The following is a 14129-nucleotide window of genomic DNA, read 5'->3' as shown; positions in this document are numbered from 1 at the left end:
GCGATTCTATGCACCCGTAACGATGCAGTTAGAGAAATTAATGCCGTTATTTTAGACAAACTACCAGGAGAAGTATTACATTTTTATGCCATAGACAAAATTTTAAGCGACAACGCTGATCAAGTATATTTTAGTCCCGAATTTTTACATACACTTCGACCACAAGGTGTTCCAGATTTCGATTTGCAATTAAAATTAGAATGTGTTTGTGTAATCACGCGTAATCTTAGTTTCGCGGACGGCTTAGTAAATGGCACCAAAGTAATAGTTGTTGAAACATCTCCATATATTATTAAAGTTCGGAAACAAGGTGAACTAGGAGATTATTTGATCCCTCGAATTCTTTTTAAAGCGCCTATAGAACATAACAGCCCTTACGAGATGTGTCGCCGTCAATTCCCATTGCAGGTGTGTTATGCAATGACTATTCACAAGAGCCAGGGTCAAACGATTAGTCGCGTTGGGGTCGATCTTAGATCTGATATGTTTAGTCACGGTCAACTGTATGTAGCTTTAGGTCGCGTTCGCGAAAGACGTGACATAAAAGTACTACTACCCAGGCACCGAATCGAAAATGACCAACCTTTCTCGAATAACGTTATCATATCAGAACTTTTAAGTTTAACGTAACTTTATTTAGGGTGGCACTTCTTGAAAAGACTGAACAGTTCATCTCTGTTATTAAGCTTATTGGGTTTTTTTAGATCGGTTAAATCATGTGCTGAAATTATCGTATATTGCGAATTATTTATTATTATTTATATTCATTCTATCTTGTTTTTTCTTCTTTTCGTATAATTTAACGATAGAACTGACTTTAACAAGCTTGCACTCGATTTGATGATGGTTACATTGAATTTAAAAGCTAGGTTTACCATTTTATTAGTCACAATCACTGAATTAAAATGTGTGTTAATCAATTGGCAATGTGTGCATGCCCTTCCCAGCCGTTAACGCTGTGGAGGCTCATCTTTAGGGGACGAGAGAACGGGCGTGAAGGGAACTGGCAGGATGAACACTTGGCTGCGGGTGCGACCGGTGCATGGGAGTGAAGTGGAGCTGGCTGGTAGATGGAGGCAGGTATCACTCGATTGCTTTAGCTGAGTTCCACTCAGATCAAGTAAGCTGTCATATGGATGAATGTCGCAGGTTGGAATGGTCCGGAGTAGAACTGTCGGTGTCGTTCCCATCGTCGTAGGCATTTTCGGTGGATTTTGTAGGTCGATCAACAATGGTTGCGTGAGTTTTAGCTGTCAAGCTGCTATGCCGTGCTAGCCGATTCTTGCGATCTGGGATACAAGGGATGGACGTATCCTGTGGAATGATCGTGTCAGTGAAGGTTTGAATGTCGCTTAGGACTGGAAAGGAGGGAGTACGGAAACTGTAATCAGTATTCAGGATCTCGCTGTACATGGACAATGTTTAGTTTAGGTGTATTAAAGTGGTAATTGTTCGAAGTTATTTGAAAAGAATTCTGTTTCAGTGTTTAAGCGCTAAAACTGTTTGTTTTTTGTAAGCAAACGTATGATTTATTGATGTTAATTTTTTTTATTTTATAACGCTAACGCTATACAAATAATATTGTTAGCAAATTTAAATGCGTATATAAACAATAAATTAATTATAAAATATTTCGATGAAGACACCGATGATGTTTATTGATACATTTTTCTCCTAAGTGCTACTTTCTCAACTTAAAGCAATAAGTTATGCAATAATTATACTTCTACGAGTATATTTACAAATCATCATTCAAAAGCATTTTACCCAATACCTAACTTACATTAAGTAAAATTTATCTTTGTCATATTAGTCACTTATTTTTTTATCATTCACTAAGCAGTAAGCAAAATATATTTACTAAAATAATAAAAAAAAAATACGAAATTCATGGTAAGTTGGAGTAGCTATTTTATAACACAAACGCCTTGATATTTTCATGCATTAATTCATTAAAATAAATGTACGTATAATGAAAAATAAGTTTTTATAACCAATTAAATTTGTGTAATGTGTAGTGTATACATTTTAATGTATTTAACATTTGCAAATTTTATTGATTTGTAAAAATATATAATTTGCATTAAAATTGTACTAAAGAATATTTTATACTAGCGTATGTTGGTAACTTAAGTTAGAATTAAGTAAACAAACAAAAAAAAATATACGCCTTAAATAATAAATATAAGGAAGAAAGGAAACTATCCGGATGCCTGTTTACTCGTCATCAAGGAAACTTTAAGAAATAACATTACTACAAATGTTTGCTCGAAGAAATATTCAAAAACTTAAACAAATGCCAAGCTGGAAATCGATTAACGAGTACACATAAGCGCTACATAGTGAAACTCGTGTGTCATGTAATGGAACGGACAGAATAAAGAATATGTGTTATGGTACGTTGAATCAGTACAGTAAAATATTATACATTAGCATTCAATGGTGTATGAATGGTCATCGTCATTGTGTCAGCAAAGACGCTTCATCAATTGCACAGATTTGTGGCTACAAATATATAAATGAAAAGTATTATTTAGAACATTGGAATAAAATAGGTCAATAATTACCTGTATCCGGCAGTGACGAACAATTTCATTCATAAACATGGGTAAATATGACGACTGTCAGATTGGCTAAACATGAAAAAAGTCCTTAAACCAAATCCCATTGTTTCGCTATTGTGTTTGAAAATCTAAGCCGCAGGAGGATATTAAGTACGACCATGCTTTACCTTTAATGGTGTATGTAAAAATAATAAAGCCTATAATCAACAATGAATGTTCTATACCATTCTAAGCAAATTCAAAAACAAATTTGATCATGTTAATTTCTGGCCTCCCACAAGCGGGTCTCACCAGTATTGACAGAAGAATGATCACTCATCGATACAAAAACATACATAAAGTAATTAATACATGTATACAGGCTAAATAAAGTGAAATTGCTAGAAAATACCTACTACTTGGAAAAACAATAATTGGAGAAGAAAGCACTACCTAACAACATGGAACATTGATATTCAAATTTTCAAATCAAATATGGCTAAAACAAAAAAAAAATACTTAAAAATTTAAAGGTAAAAGAAAACACCTTTAGTTAAAAAAATAGAAAGCGAGTCATATTTTATATATTCTGGTAAAATTGTTTAGTTTTAAATGTTACCAAATACACCAAATGTTATTAGAAATGAAAGTAAGTGCATATAGTTTAATTCATATGTGTACAGTCATAACCAACATACTACCTACGTTTTATTTTTTAAGTCTACATTCGTTATTTATTTATTTATTTACTTATAATGACGCAAATAACAAACAACTATGCTTGTTATTAATTTGCATACACCTACAGTAAATCCAACTTACCATGAATATACAATGATAATATAATATACATAGTAAGTGCAGAATAAAAACTTAGGGATTACATGGTTTTATGTTTTCCGGTGGATCTGGTTAGAGCTATGTCACGCTAAATAGTATTCTTTGCATTTCTTCTTACATTACTTTTCAATAGAACACTGTTTCGCATGAGACGGTTCCTCAAAAAACATAATATCGTGTATGAGCTAAACTAAAACTTAGGTTTTATATGGTTTTATGTTTTCCAGTGGATCTGGTTAGAGCCATGTCACGCTAAATTGTGTTCTTTGCATTTCTTCTTACAATACTTTTCAATAGAACACTGTTTCGCATGAGACGGTTCCTCAAAAAACATAATATCGTGTATGAGCTAAACTAAAACTTAGGTTTTATATGGTTTTATGTTTTCCAGTGGATCTGGTTAGAGCTATGTCACGCTAAATGGTGTTTTTTGCATTTCTTTTTACAATTCTTTTCAATAGAACACTGTTTCGCATGACACGGTTCCTCAAAAAACATAATATCGTGTATGAGCTAAACTAAAACTTAGAGTTTTACATGGTTTTATGTTTTCCAGTGGATCTGGTTAGAGCTATGTCACGCTAAATTGTGTTCTTTGCGTTTCTTCTTACAATACTTTTCAATAGAACACTTTCGCATGAGACGGTTCCTCAAAAAACATTATATTGTGTATGAGCTAAACAAAAACTTAGGTTTTATATGGTTTTATGTTTTCCAGTGGATCTGATTAGAGCTATGTCACGCTAAATGGTGTTTTTTGCATTTCTTCTTACAGTACTTTTCAATAGAACACTGTTTCGCATGAAACGGTTCCTCAAAAAACATAATATCGTGTATGATCTAAACAAAAACTTAGGTTTTATAAGGTATTATTATGTTTTCCAGTGGATCTGGTTAGAGCTATGTCACGCTAAATGGTGTTTTATGCATTTCTTCTTACAATACTTTTCAATAGAACACTGTTTCGCATGAGACGGTTCCTCAAAAAACATAATATCGTGTATGATCTAAACAAAAACTTAGGTTTTATAAGGTATTATGTTTTCCAGTGGATCTGGTTAGAGCTATGTCACGCTAAATGGTGTTTTTTGCATTTCTTCTTACAATACTTTTCAATAGAACACTGTTTCGCATGACACGGTTCCTCAAAAAACATAATATCGTGTATGAGCTAAACAAAAACTTAGGTTTTATATGGTTTTATGTTTTCCAGTGGATCTGGTTAGAGCTATGTCACGCTAAATGGTGTTTTTTGCATTTATTCTTACAGTACTTTTCAATAGAACACTGTTTCGCATGAGACGGTTCCTCAAAAAACATAATATCGTGTATGATATAAACAAAAACTTAGGTTTTATAAGGTATTATTATGTTTTCCAGTGGATCTGGTTAGAGCTATGTCACGCTAAATGGTGTTTTATGCATTTCTTCTTACAATACTTTTCAATAGAACACTGTTTCGCATGAGACGGTTCCTCAAAAAACATAATATCGTGTATGATCTAAACAAAAACTTAGGTTTTATAAGGTATTATTATGTTTTCCAGTGGATCTGGTTAGAGCTATGTCACGCTAAATTGTGTTCTTTGCGTTTCGTCTTACAATACTTTTCAATAGAACACTGTTTCGCATGACACGGTTCCTCAAAAAACATAATATCGTGTATGAGCTAAACAAAAACTTAGGGTTTTACATGGTTTTATGTTTTCCAGTGGATCTGGTTAGAGCTATGTCACGCTAAATGGTGTTTTCTGTATTTCTTCTTGCAATACTTTTCAATAGAACACTGTTTCGCATGAGACGGTTCCTCAAAAAACATAATATCGTGTATGATTTAAACAAAAACTTAGGTTTTATAAGGTATTATGTTTTCCAGTGGATCTGGTTAGAGCTATGTCACGCTAAATTGTGTTCTTTGCGTTTCTTCTTACAATACTTTTCAATAGAACACTTTCGCATGAGACGGTTCCTCAAAAAACATTATATTGTGTATGAGCTAAACAAAAACTTAGGTTTTATATGGTTTTATGTTTTCCAGTGGATCTGGTTAGAGCTATGTCACGCTAAATGGTGTTTTTTGCATTTCTTCTTACATTACTTTTCAATAGAACACTGTTTCGCATGAAACGGTTCCTCAAAAAACATAATATCGTGTATGATCTAAACAAAAACTTAGGTTTTATAAGGTATTATTATGTTTTCCAGTGGATCTGGTTAGAGCTATGTCACGCTAAATGGTGTTTTATGCATTTCTTCTTACAATACTTTTCAATAGAACACTGTTTCGCATGAGACGGTTCCTCAAAAAACATAATATCGTGTATGATCTAAACAAAAACTTAGGTTTTATAAGGTATTATGTTTTCCAGTGGATCTGGTTAGAGCTATGTCACGCTAAATGGTGTTTTTTGCATTTCTTCTTACAATACTTTTCAATAGAACACTGTTTCGCATGACACGGTTCCTCAAAAAACATAATATCGTGTATGAGCTAAACAAAAACTTAGGTTTTATATGGTTTTATGTTTTCCAGTGGATCTGGTTAGAGCTATGTCACGCTAAATGGTGTTTTTTGCATTTATTCTTACAGTACTTTTCAATAGAACACTGTTTCGCATGAGACGGTTCCTCAAAAAACATAATATCGTGTATGATATAAACAAAAACTTAGGTTTTATAAGGTATTATTATGTTTTCCAGTGGATCTGGTTAGAGCTATGTCACGCTAAATGGTGTTTTATGCATTTCTTCTTACTGTGGTTCCTCAAAAAACATAATATCGTGTATGAGCTAAACAAAAACTTAGGGTTTTACATGGTTTTATGTTTTCCAGTGGATCTGGTTAGAGCTATGTCACGCTAAATGGTGTTTTCTGTATTTCTTCTTGCAATACTTTTCAATAGAACACTGTTTCGCATGAGACGGTTCCTCAAAAAACATAATATCGTGTATGAGCTAAACTAAAACTTAGGTTTTATAAGGTATTATGTTTTCCAGTGGATCTGGTTAGAGCTATGTCACGCTAAATGGTGTTTTTTGCATTTCTTCTTACAATACTTTTCAATAGAACACTGTTTCGCATGAGACGGTTCCTCAAAAAACATAATATCGTGTATGATTTAAACAAAAACTTAGGTTTTATAAGGTATTATGTTTTCCAGTGGATCTGGTTAGAGCTATGTCACGCTAAATTGTGTTCTTTGCGTTTCTTCTTACAATACTTTTCAATAGAACACTTTCGCATGAGACGGTTCCTCAAAAAACATTATATTGTGTATGAGCTAAACAAAAACTTAGGTTTTATATGGTTTTATGTTTTCCAGTGGATCTGGTTAGAGCTATGTCACGCTAAATGGTGTTTTTTGCATTTCTTCTTACAGTACTTTTCAATAGAACACTGTTTCGCATGACACGGTTCCTCAAAAAACATAATATCGTGTATGATCTAAACAAAAACTTAGGTTTTATAAGGTATTATTATGTTTTCCAGTGGATCTGGTTAGAGCTATGTCACGCTAAATGGTGTTTTTTGAATTTCTTCTTACAATACTTTTCAATAGAACACTGTTTCGCATGAGACGGTTCCTCAAAAAACATAATATCGTGTATGATCTAAACAAAAACTTAGGTTTTATAAGGTATTATGTTTTCCAGTGGATCTGGTTAGAGCTATGTCACGCTAAATGGTGTTTTTTTGCATTTCTTCTTACAATACTTTTCAATAGAACACTGTTTCGCATGACACGGTTCCTCAAAAAACATAATATCATGTATGAGCTAAACAAAAACTTAGGGTTTTACATGGTTTTATGTTTTCCAGTGGATCTGGTTAGAGCTATGTCACGCTAAATGGTGTTTTCTGTGTTTCTTCTTGCAATACTTTTCAATAGAACACTGTTTCGCATGAGACGGTTCCTCAAAAAACATAATATCGTGTATGAGCTAAACAAAAACTTAGGGTTTTACATGATTTTATGTTTTCCAGTGGATCTGGTTAGAGCTATGTCACGCTAAATTGTGTTCTTTGCATTTCTTCTTACAATACTTTTCAATAGAATACTGTTTCGCATGACACGGTTCCTCAAAAAACATAATATCGTGTATGAGCTAAACTAAAACTTAGGTTTTATATTGTTTTATGTTTTCCAGTGGATCTGGTTAGAGCCATGTCACGCTAAATAGCATTCTTGTCATTTCTTCTTTCCATCCTTTATATTATATTAAATAATATTTCGTACGGTAATATTTCGTTCTTTAATTTAATGTGTTTTTAGTGCTTCTGAATGTGATTTTGTTTTAAATACTTAGCTTATTAGCATTCATCAGTATCCAAGAATTCATCATACCACTGCTAATTAATAAACAAACAACGGTTTTAGCGTTTAAATACCGGAAAAACACCTGCCTGTTCATTTATTACTTGTTTCATTAAACAGGAATTTGCATATCGATCGTTTTCAATTAACTTCGAACAGTTACAACTACACGTAAACTGAGCATGTAGTCTATCTACAGCAAGATCGTGACCGCTGACTGCAGCTCTCCTTCTCCCTCCATTTCACTCCCAATCGACATTTTCACCTTTGCTGATATGATTACTCCACAGGATACCTCCATCCCCTGCATACCTGGTCGCTAGATTCGGCTGGCACGTCATATCGGTTTGACAGCCAACTCACGTAACTATTGTTGATCGATCCACAGTCCACTGAAGTGCCTACGATGAAGGGAACAACATGGACAGTTCTACTCCGAATTACTCCAACCCATGCGATGTTCATCCATGCGACAACCCACCTGATCTGAGTGGAACTTAACTGAAGCAAGAGAGTGATGCCTAATTCCATCTGCCAACTAGCTCCACTTCTCTCCCGTGCACCAGTCGCACCCACACCGACGTGTTCATCTTGCCAGTTTTCCTCACACCCGTCCACTTGTCTCTTGAAGATTGGCGTCCACAACACCAACGGTTGGTTAGGTCATGGAAGCATTGTTACAATTGATAAAAACACATATTTTCATTTAGTGAATGTGATAACCTGTACTAATAATTTGGTCAACTTAGCGATGATAACTCAATGTAAGTATTAACAAACTCGGTACGTGTTTGTTATTGTCAATAATATCTTTAAATTATACAACTCGCTTATGTTTGACAATTACTGAGTAATTGCTTTGCTTATTGCATGCTAATTGCTGAAAATTGCTTTTTATTTTAAATTCCTTAGCTAAAAATTGCTTTTTCTTTCACATTTCTCTGCTTATTGAATGACTATTGCTAACTCATTAGATAGAACCTACTTCTCATATAAGTAGGTGGATGCGGCCTCGATTAGCGGGGGAACCACATGAAAAAAAGCGAGCTACTGGGTGTACCTCCTGGGTAGTTTGGAAATCACCTAAAATATATATGTATATATTTATAAATAAAAGTTAATATATATAAATTAACATTAATTTTTTTTAACAGGAAATGCACAATGCTAAAAACTGCGTAGGAGATTTTAATACAATAGTACTACCAAGCCTGATGTTGGCCGCTATTTCAATGAATGCAGCAGTGTCACAGCTAGCAATCAAAAGTAACAAGATATTGAGGTACGTTAAATGACGATCACGACCACTTTGGCAAAAACGTATCGCTATAGACTAAGGAAAAAAAATAATATATATTTTATATACAGGAAATGCAGATGGCAATAAACTGTGTAGGAGTTCATGATTGCAATAGAATAAAATCGACCAAGCCTGAAGTCAGCAGCCCCTTCAATGAATGCAGCAGTGTGACAGCCAGCAATCAAAAGTTACAAGATATCGAGGTACGTTTCATGACGACCACGACTATTTTGGCAAAAACGTATCGCTATAGACTAAGGAAAAAAAATTAACATATATTTTATTTACAGGAAATGCAGATGGCAATAAACTGTGTAGGAGTTTATGATTGCAATAGAATAAAATCGACCAAGCCTGAAGTCAGCAGCCCCTTCAATGAATGCAGCAGTGTGACAGCCAACAATCAAAAGTTACAAGATATCGAGGGACGTTTCATGACGACCACGACTATTTTGGCAAAAACGTATCGCTATAGACTAAGGAAAAAAAATTAACATATATTTTATTTACAGGAAATGCAGATGACAATAAACTGTGTAGGAGTTTATGATTGCAATAGAATAAAATCGACCAAGCCTGAAGTCAGCAGCCCCTTCAATGAATGCAGCAGTGTGACAGCCAACAATCAAAAGTTACAAGATATCGAGGTACGTTTCATGACGACCACGACTATTTTGGCAAAAACGTATCGCTATCGACTAAGGAAAATAAATTATATATTTTATTTACAGGAAATGCAGAAGGCAAAAAACTGCGTAGGAGATCAATAATACAAAAGTATTATATAAACCAAACCTGATGTTGCCAGCTCCTTCAATGAATGCAGCAGTGTGACAGCCAGCAATCAAAAGTAACAAGATATCGAGGTACGTTACATGACGACCACAACTATTTTGGCAAAAACGTATTGCTATCGACTAAGGAAAATAAATTACATATAATATTTAATTATATATTTTATTTACAGGAAATGCAGAAGGCAAAAAACTGCGTAGGAGATCATTAATACAATAGTATTATATAAACCAAGCCTAATGTTGGCCGCTCATTCAAAGAATGCAGCAGTGTGACAGCCAGCAATCAAAAGTAACAAGATGTCGAGGTACGTTACATGACGATCACGACCACTTTGACATAAACGTATCGCTATAGACTAAGGAAAAAAAATGTAATATACAGGGTGTTAGTGACATCGTAACGAAAACTTTGAGGGATGATTGAGACCATGATTATGAGATGATATCAAGTGGAATTTTCCGTCGCAAAAGTATGGAACAGAAAATAACTTTAAAAAAAAAACAAAAATTTTCATGAATTTTCCGACTGAAAATTCCACTTGATTTCAACTCAGAATTATGGTCTGAATCATCCTCCTCAGTATTTGTTACGGTGTCACTAACACCCTTACCTACTTGTATGGCTACAGTATGTACTTGTGCGGGGTGTAAGTGACATCGTACCGAATACAGAGGGGGATGATTCACCTGATTATTCTGAGTTAATATCAAGTGGAATTTTTCATCGCAAAAGTATAGAATTGAAAATAATTTAAAATAACTAAAAAAAAATCATGAATTTTGCAACGGAAAATTCCACTTGATACGAACTCAGAATCATGGTCTGAATCATCCCCATCAGTATTCGTTACAATGTCACTAACACCCTGTATATTTTATTCACAGGAAATGCAGAGTGCAATAAACTGTGTAGGAGATTATGATTGCAATAGAATAAAATCGACCAAGCCTGAAGTTCTTCAATGCACGCAGCAGTGTGACAGCCAGCAATCAATAGTGATAGTGACAAGAATCTAGGTACGTTACATGACGACCACGACCACTTTGGCAAAAACGTATCGCTATCGACTAAGAAAAGGATATTATATCTATACGTTATTATAAATATACGTTATTATAAATAAATTAATATTATTTTATTTTTAACAGGAAATACAGCAAAGAAGCAGATGTCATCAAAGAAGATCTTTGTTCCTGCAATATTTCCGCAGACGATACATCCAACAGAGCGAAGTGGAAGGAAAAGACTCGGAAAAAAGACCCCACCACCATATGGGAACAATGCAAGGGAGAGAGAGAGAATATAATTTTATATTTTTATTTTTTGATAACATAAAATAAACCAACAATATCCTGCACATTTTTTTTATTTCTTTTTGTGTCTGTCTTAATAGTTATTACAAATCTGTGATGCGAAACAAACTAAACGAAAACGTCAATCCACGTACAACGCCCGCGAAGCTGCTTTAGCAGCGAGCGCACTTAGCACCATCTAGTTTATCTATAAACTTATAACTAAACTTAAACTCACCTTATGTGAGATATGTGAGTGAATATTGTTGGTACTGCATCTCTATGTAATATTTTTGTTTGGTATCCTGCTCGATAGAAAGCAAGATACATAGAAATGTAATTAGCACAGGCTTAAATAAGGAGAAGGCGTCCTTCAGAAGAGAGAATCATCTCGTTTCATGGTGTGAATCTAATTGTTTCTTAATTTCTTGTTTCGTAAATTAGGATGTTTAGGAAATCTGGAAAATACAATATCTTTATGTAATCTTCATCCAAATCGGAAACAGGTCGAAAAATAAATTAAACGTGAATAGAATAACGCAACATGTAGATGTTACATTCAAACATAATATTATGTTATCGACATCAAAGGACAACACTACTTATAATACTTTGGGTACATGATCTGTCAAAGCTGATTAACGTAAAATGTGAAATCAATTATTTGTACAAATGTGACGGCTTTGCTGAAAATATGCGTCTGCATCGTGTTTAGGGCTCAATAAACTTTACAAAAACCAGATCAGGTAATGTATTTCTTGCACACAAACATGTATTATGTGGTCGATAACTTACCCATGGTGAGACATTATTTGATCGTTCTCCATTATAACACCCATTCTACTCTCACAACCAATAGCTTCGCAAGCCATGGTTCATAATGAATAACTATTTCACAGATTTTTTTATATAAAAAGTTAAAATAATGTCTCAAAACACCAAAAAACTAACGGCAGGTTTGGTATCCAGCTGGCTACCATAACATCTCAAAACGGTCAACACTGACGTTCTAGACAGCGGTGTTTGTCTATGTTTGTTTCTTTTTTCCACAGAGATTGTTGCCATAGGGAAGAAAGAGAGCTGTGATAGTTTGATCGTCACTCTAAAATATTATCCGTCTATTCTATACAAGGTCTTTGACTCGCCCATACATCATAGACATTATTTTTTATTCATAAAAAAAAAATAAGGTTGTCCTTGATTTAAAAAAGAAATTGTCACAAACAAAAATGGCGAACCGCACGGTGAAAGACGCGAAATCTATTCGGGGTACAAATCCTCAATATTTAGTAGAAAAGATCATAAGATCACGCATATACGATTCTAAATACTGGAAGGAAGAATGTTTCGCTTTAACCGCAGAATTACTCGTCGACAAAGCCATGGAATTGAGGTATATAGGCGGCGTGCATGGTGGCTTCATATATCCTACCCCTTTTCTGTGTTTAGTTTTAAAAATGCTTCAAATTCAACCTGAAAAAGACATCGTCGTTGAGTTTATAAAGAACGAGGAGTTCAAGTATGTGCGCGCTTTAGGCGCATTCTACATGAGACTGACTGGAACATCAGTAGATTGCTACAAGTATTTAGAGCCTCTGTACAATGATAACCGTAAGTTGAGGCGCCAAAACAGGGAAGGTCAGTTTGAAATAGTTCATATGGACGAGTTTATAGACGACTTGCTCCGTGAAGAACGGCTTTGTGATGTTATTCTGCCTAGAATACAGAAACGGCACATATTAGAAGAAAACAATGAACTGGAGACGAAAATATCGGCTTTGGATGATGATTTGGATGAAGAAATGCCTTCAGATGATGAAAATGTTGAGGGAGAAAGTAAGGAGAATAATAAACGGGATAAAGAGAAGAGAGACCGGGATAGAAGAAGAGATAGGTGAGTGGTATTTTTTTAAAACTAGTGAATAATGATTAATTTATGTGTGTTGATTGGTCTATCATCATTTAAAATAGGAAGGCAAACCTTACCAGTTTGTTTTAGAGAGAATCTAAGTTGGCATGGACCATAGTAGGTATAAGGAATAATACCACATAGAACTCTCTGCTCTCCACCAGTGGCTGAGCTATGTTACCTCACCCCTCTCATTCTTACTCTCAGTCAGATGTCACACACATAGATGTATGATAATGTCAATGTGTAGGACTGAAATTAGCTACCCAAATAAAATAAAATAAAATTTGTTTTCTGTCAAAACTGTTAATTTATAATGTTTCTATAAATTTCAGATCACGAGAACGCGATAGGCGCGAGAAAGATCGCAAACGAGAGCGATCAAGAAGCAGAGACCGCGATCGTCGACGCGAGCGAGACAGGGAGAGGGAAAAGGACAAAGAGAGGGAAAAAGACAGAGATAAAGAACGAGAGAAGGATAGAGATAAGGAGAGGGAGAGAGAACGCGTGCGCGACCGTGACCGGGAACGAGAGAGGAGAGAAAGACATGAGGCAGAAAGAAGGAGAGGACGTTACTAGGTTAAGGATTAGCAATAAATGCACTTCTAATTTAAATTGCTTTTTTTTTTGTAATCACAGCAATAGGCTTGCGGTTGACAATTTCACCTGATGGGTTGCTAATGATGTAATCTGAGACATGCCTATCTTGTAAATGCCTTTTCAGTTTCACTCATATAATGTTAAGGGAACAAACTGTGGTAAACTGTTCATGTTATTGCAAGTACATTCACTTTTCACCACAATTCAGTCCATTATTGAATGCATGTAGAAGTTTCATTTCTTTAAAGATGCATATATTATAGACATCTACATGGTTTATTTAAATATTTCTTACCACAGATCATTAGGATACAATAGTATTTCCTGTAAGTGTGAGTCTCTACAGGTGTATGATGAGTACTTCATACTTCCTTCTTCATTCTTCACTTATGGGAATATGAACCATGCTCCAAAAACCAGCTTTGTATAATGATAGAGAATTGTGGCCGATTTGATATAACAAAAAATAAACAGTTTTCGGCAATAGACATTTTTATTAAAAAAATATTGCTATCTAAACAACAATATTTA

The 14129-nt window shown here is 34.5% G+C and overlaps 1 protein-coding gene and 1 long non-coding RNA gene across 3 annotated transcripts; both read left to right on the top strand.

The window, feature by feature from the left end:
* Positions 1–8804: 8804 nt before the first annotated feature.
* Positions 8805–11133, top strand: LOC126377638 (uncharacterized). 2 transcript variants are annotated; one of them, XR_007567938.1, is made up of 7 exons: positions 8805–8981; positions 9068–9202; positions 9290–9646; positions 9731–9865; positions 9967–10101; positions 10682–10813; positions 10946–11133. It is a non-coding gene; the product is annotated as an uncharacterized LOC126377638 (long non-coding RNA). The 2 variants fall into 2 exon arrangements; XR_007567939.1 differs by lacking the exon at positions 9731–9865.
* Positions 11134–12313: 1180 nt separating this feature from the next.
* LOC126377585 (pre-mRNA-splicing factor 38) lies at positions 12314–13613 on the top strand. The gene is made up of 2 exons (XM_050025395.1): positions 12314–12983; positions 13334–13613. The coding sequence occupies exons 1-2, from the start codon at positions 12319–12321 to the stop codon at positions 13575–13577; spliced, it is 909 nt and encodes a 302-aa protein (XP_049881352.1). The 5' UTR covers positions 12314–12318; the 3' UTR covers positions 13578–13613.
* Positions 13614–14129: the final 516 nt, after the last annotated feature.

This window comes from Pectinophora gossypiella, chromosome 23, assembly GCF_024362695.1.
Source record: "Pectinophora gossypiella chromosome 23, ilPecGoss1.1, whole genome shotgun sequence".
Taxonomy (NCBI): Eukaryota; Metazoa; Arthropoda; class Insecta; order Lepidoptera; family Gelechiidae; genus Pectinophora; species Pectinophora gossypiella.
This window is presented reverse-complemented; position numbering and strand designations above follow the sequence as displayed.

Excerpts from the sequence above, each read along its gene's own strand:
- LOC126377585 (XM_050025395.1), top strand. The coding sequence starts at position 12,319 with ATGGCGAACCGCACGGTGAAAGACGCGAAATCTATTCGGGGTACAAAT. Across the intron at positions 12,984-13,333 it reads CGGGATAGAAGAAGAGATAG|ATCACGAGAACGCGATAGGC; the intron begins GTGAGTGGTATT and ends TATAAATTTCAG.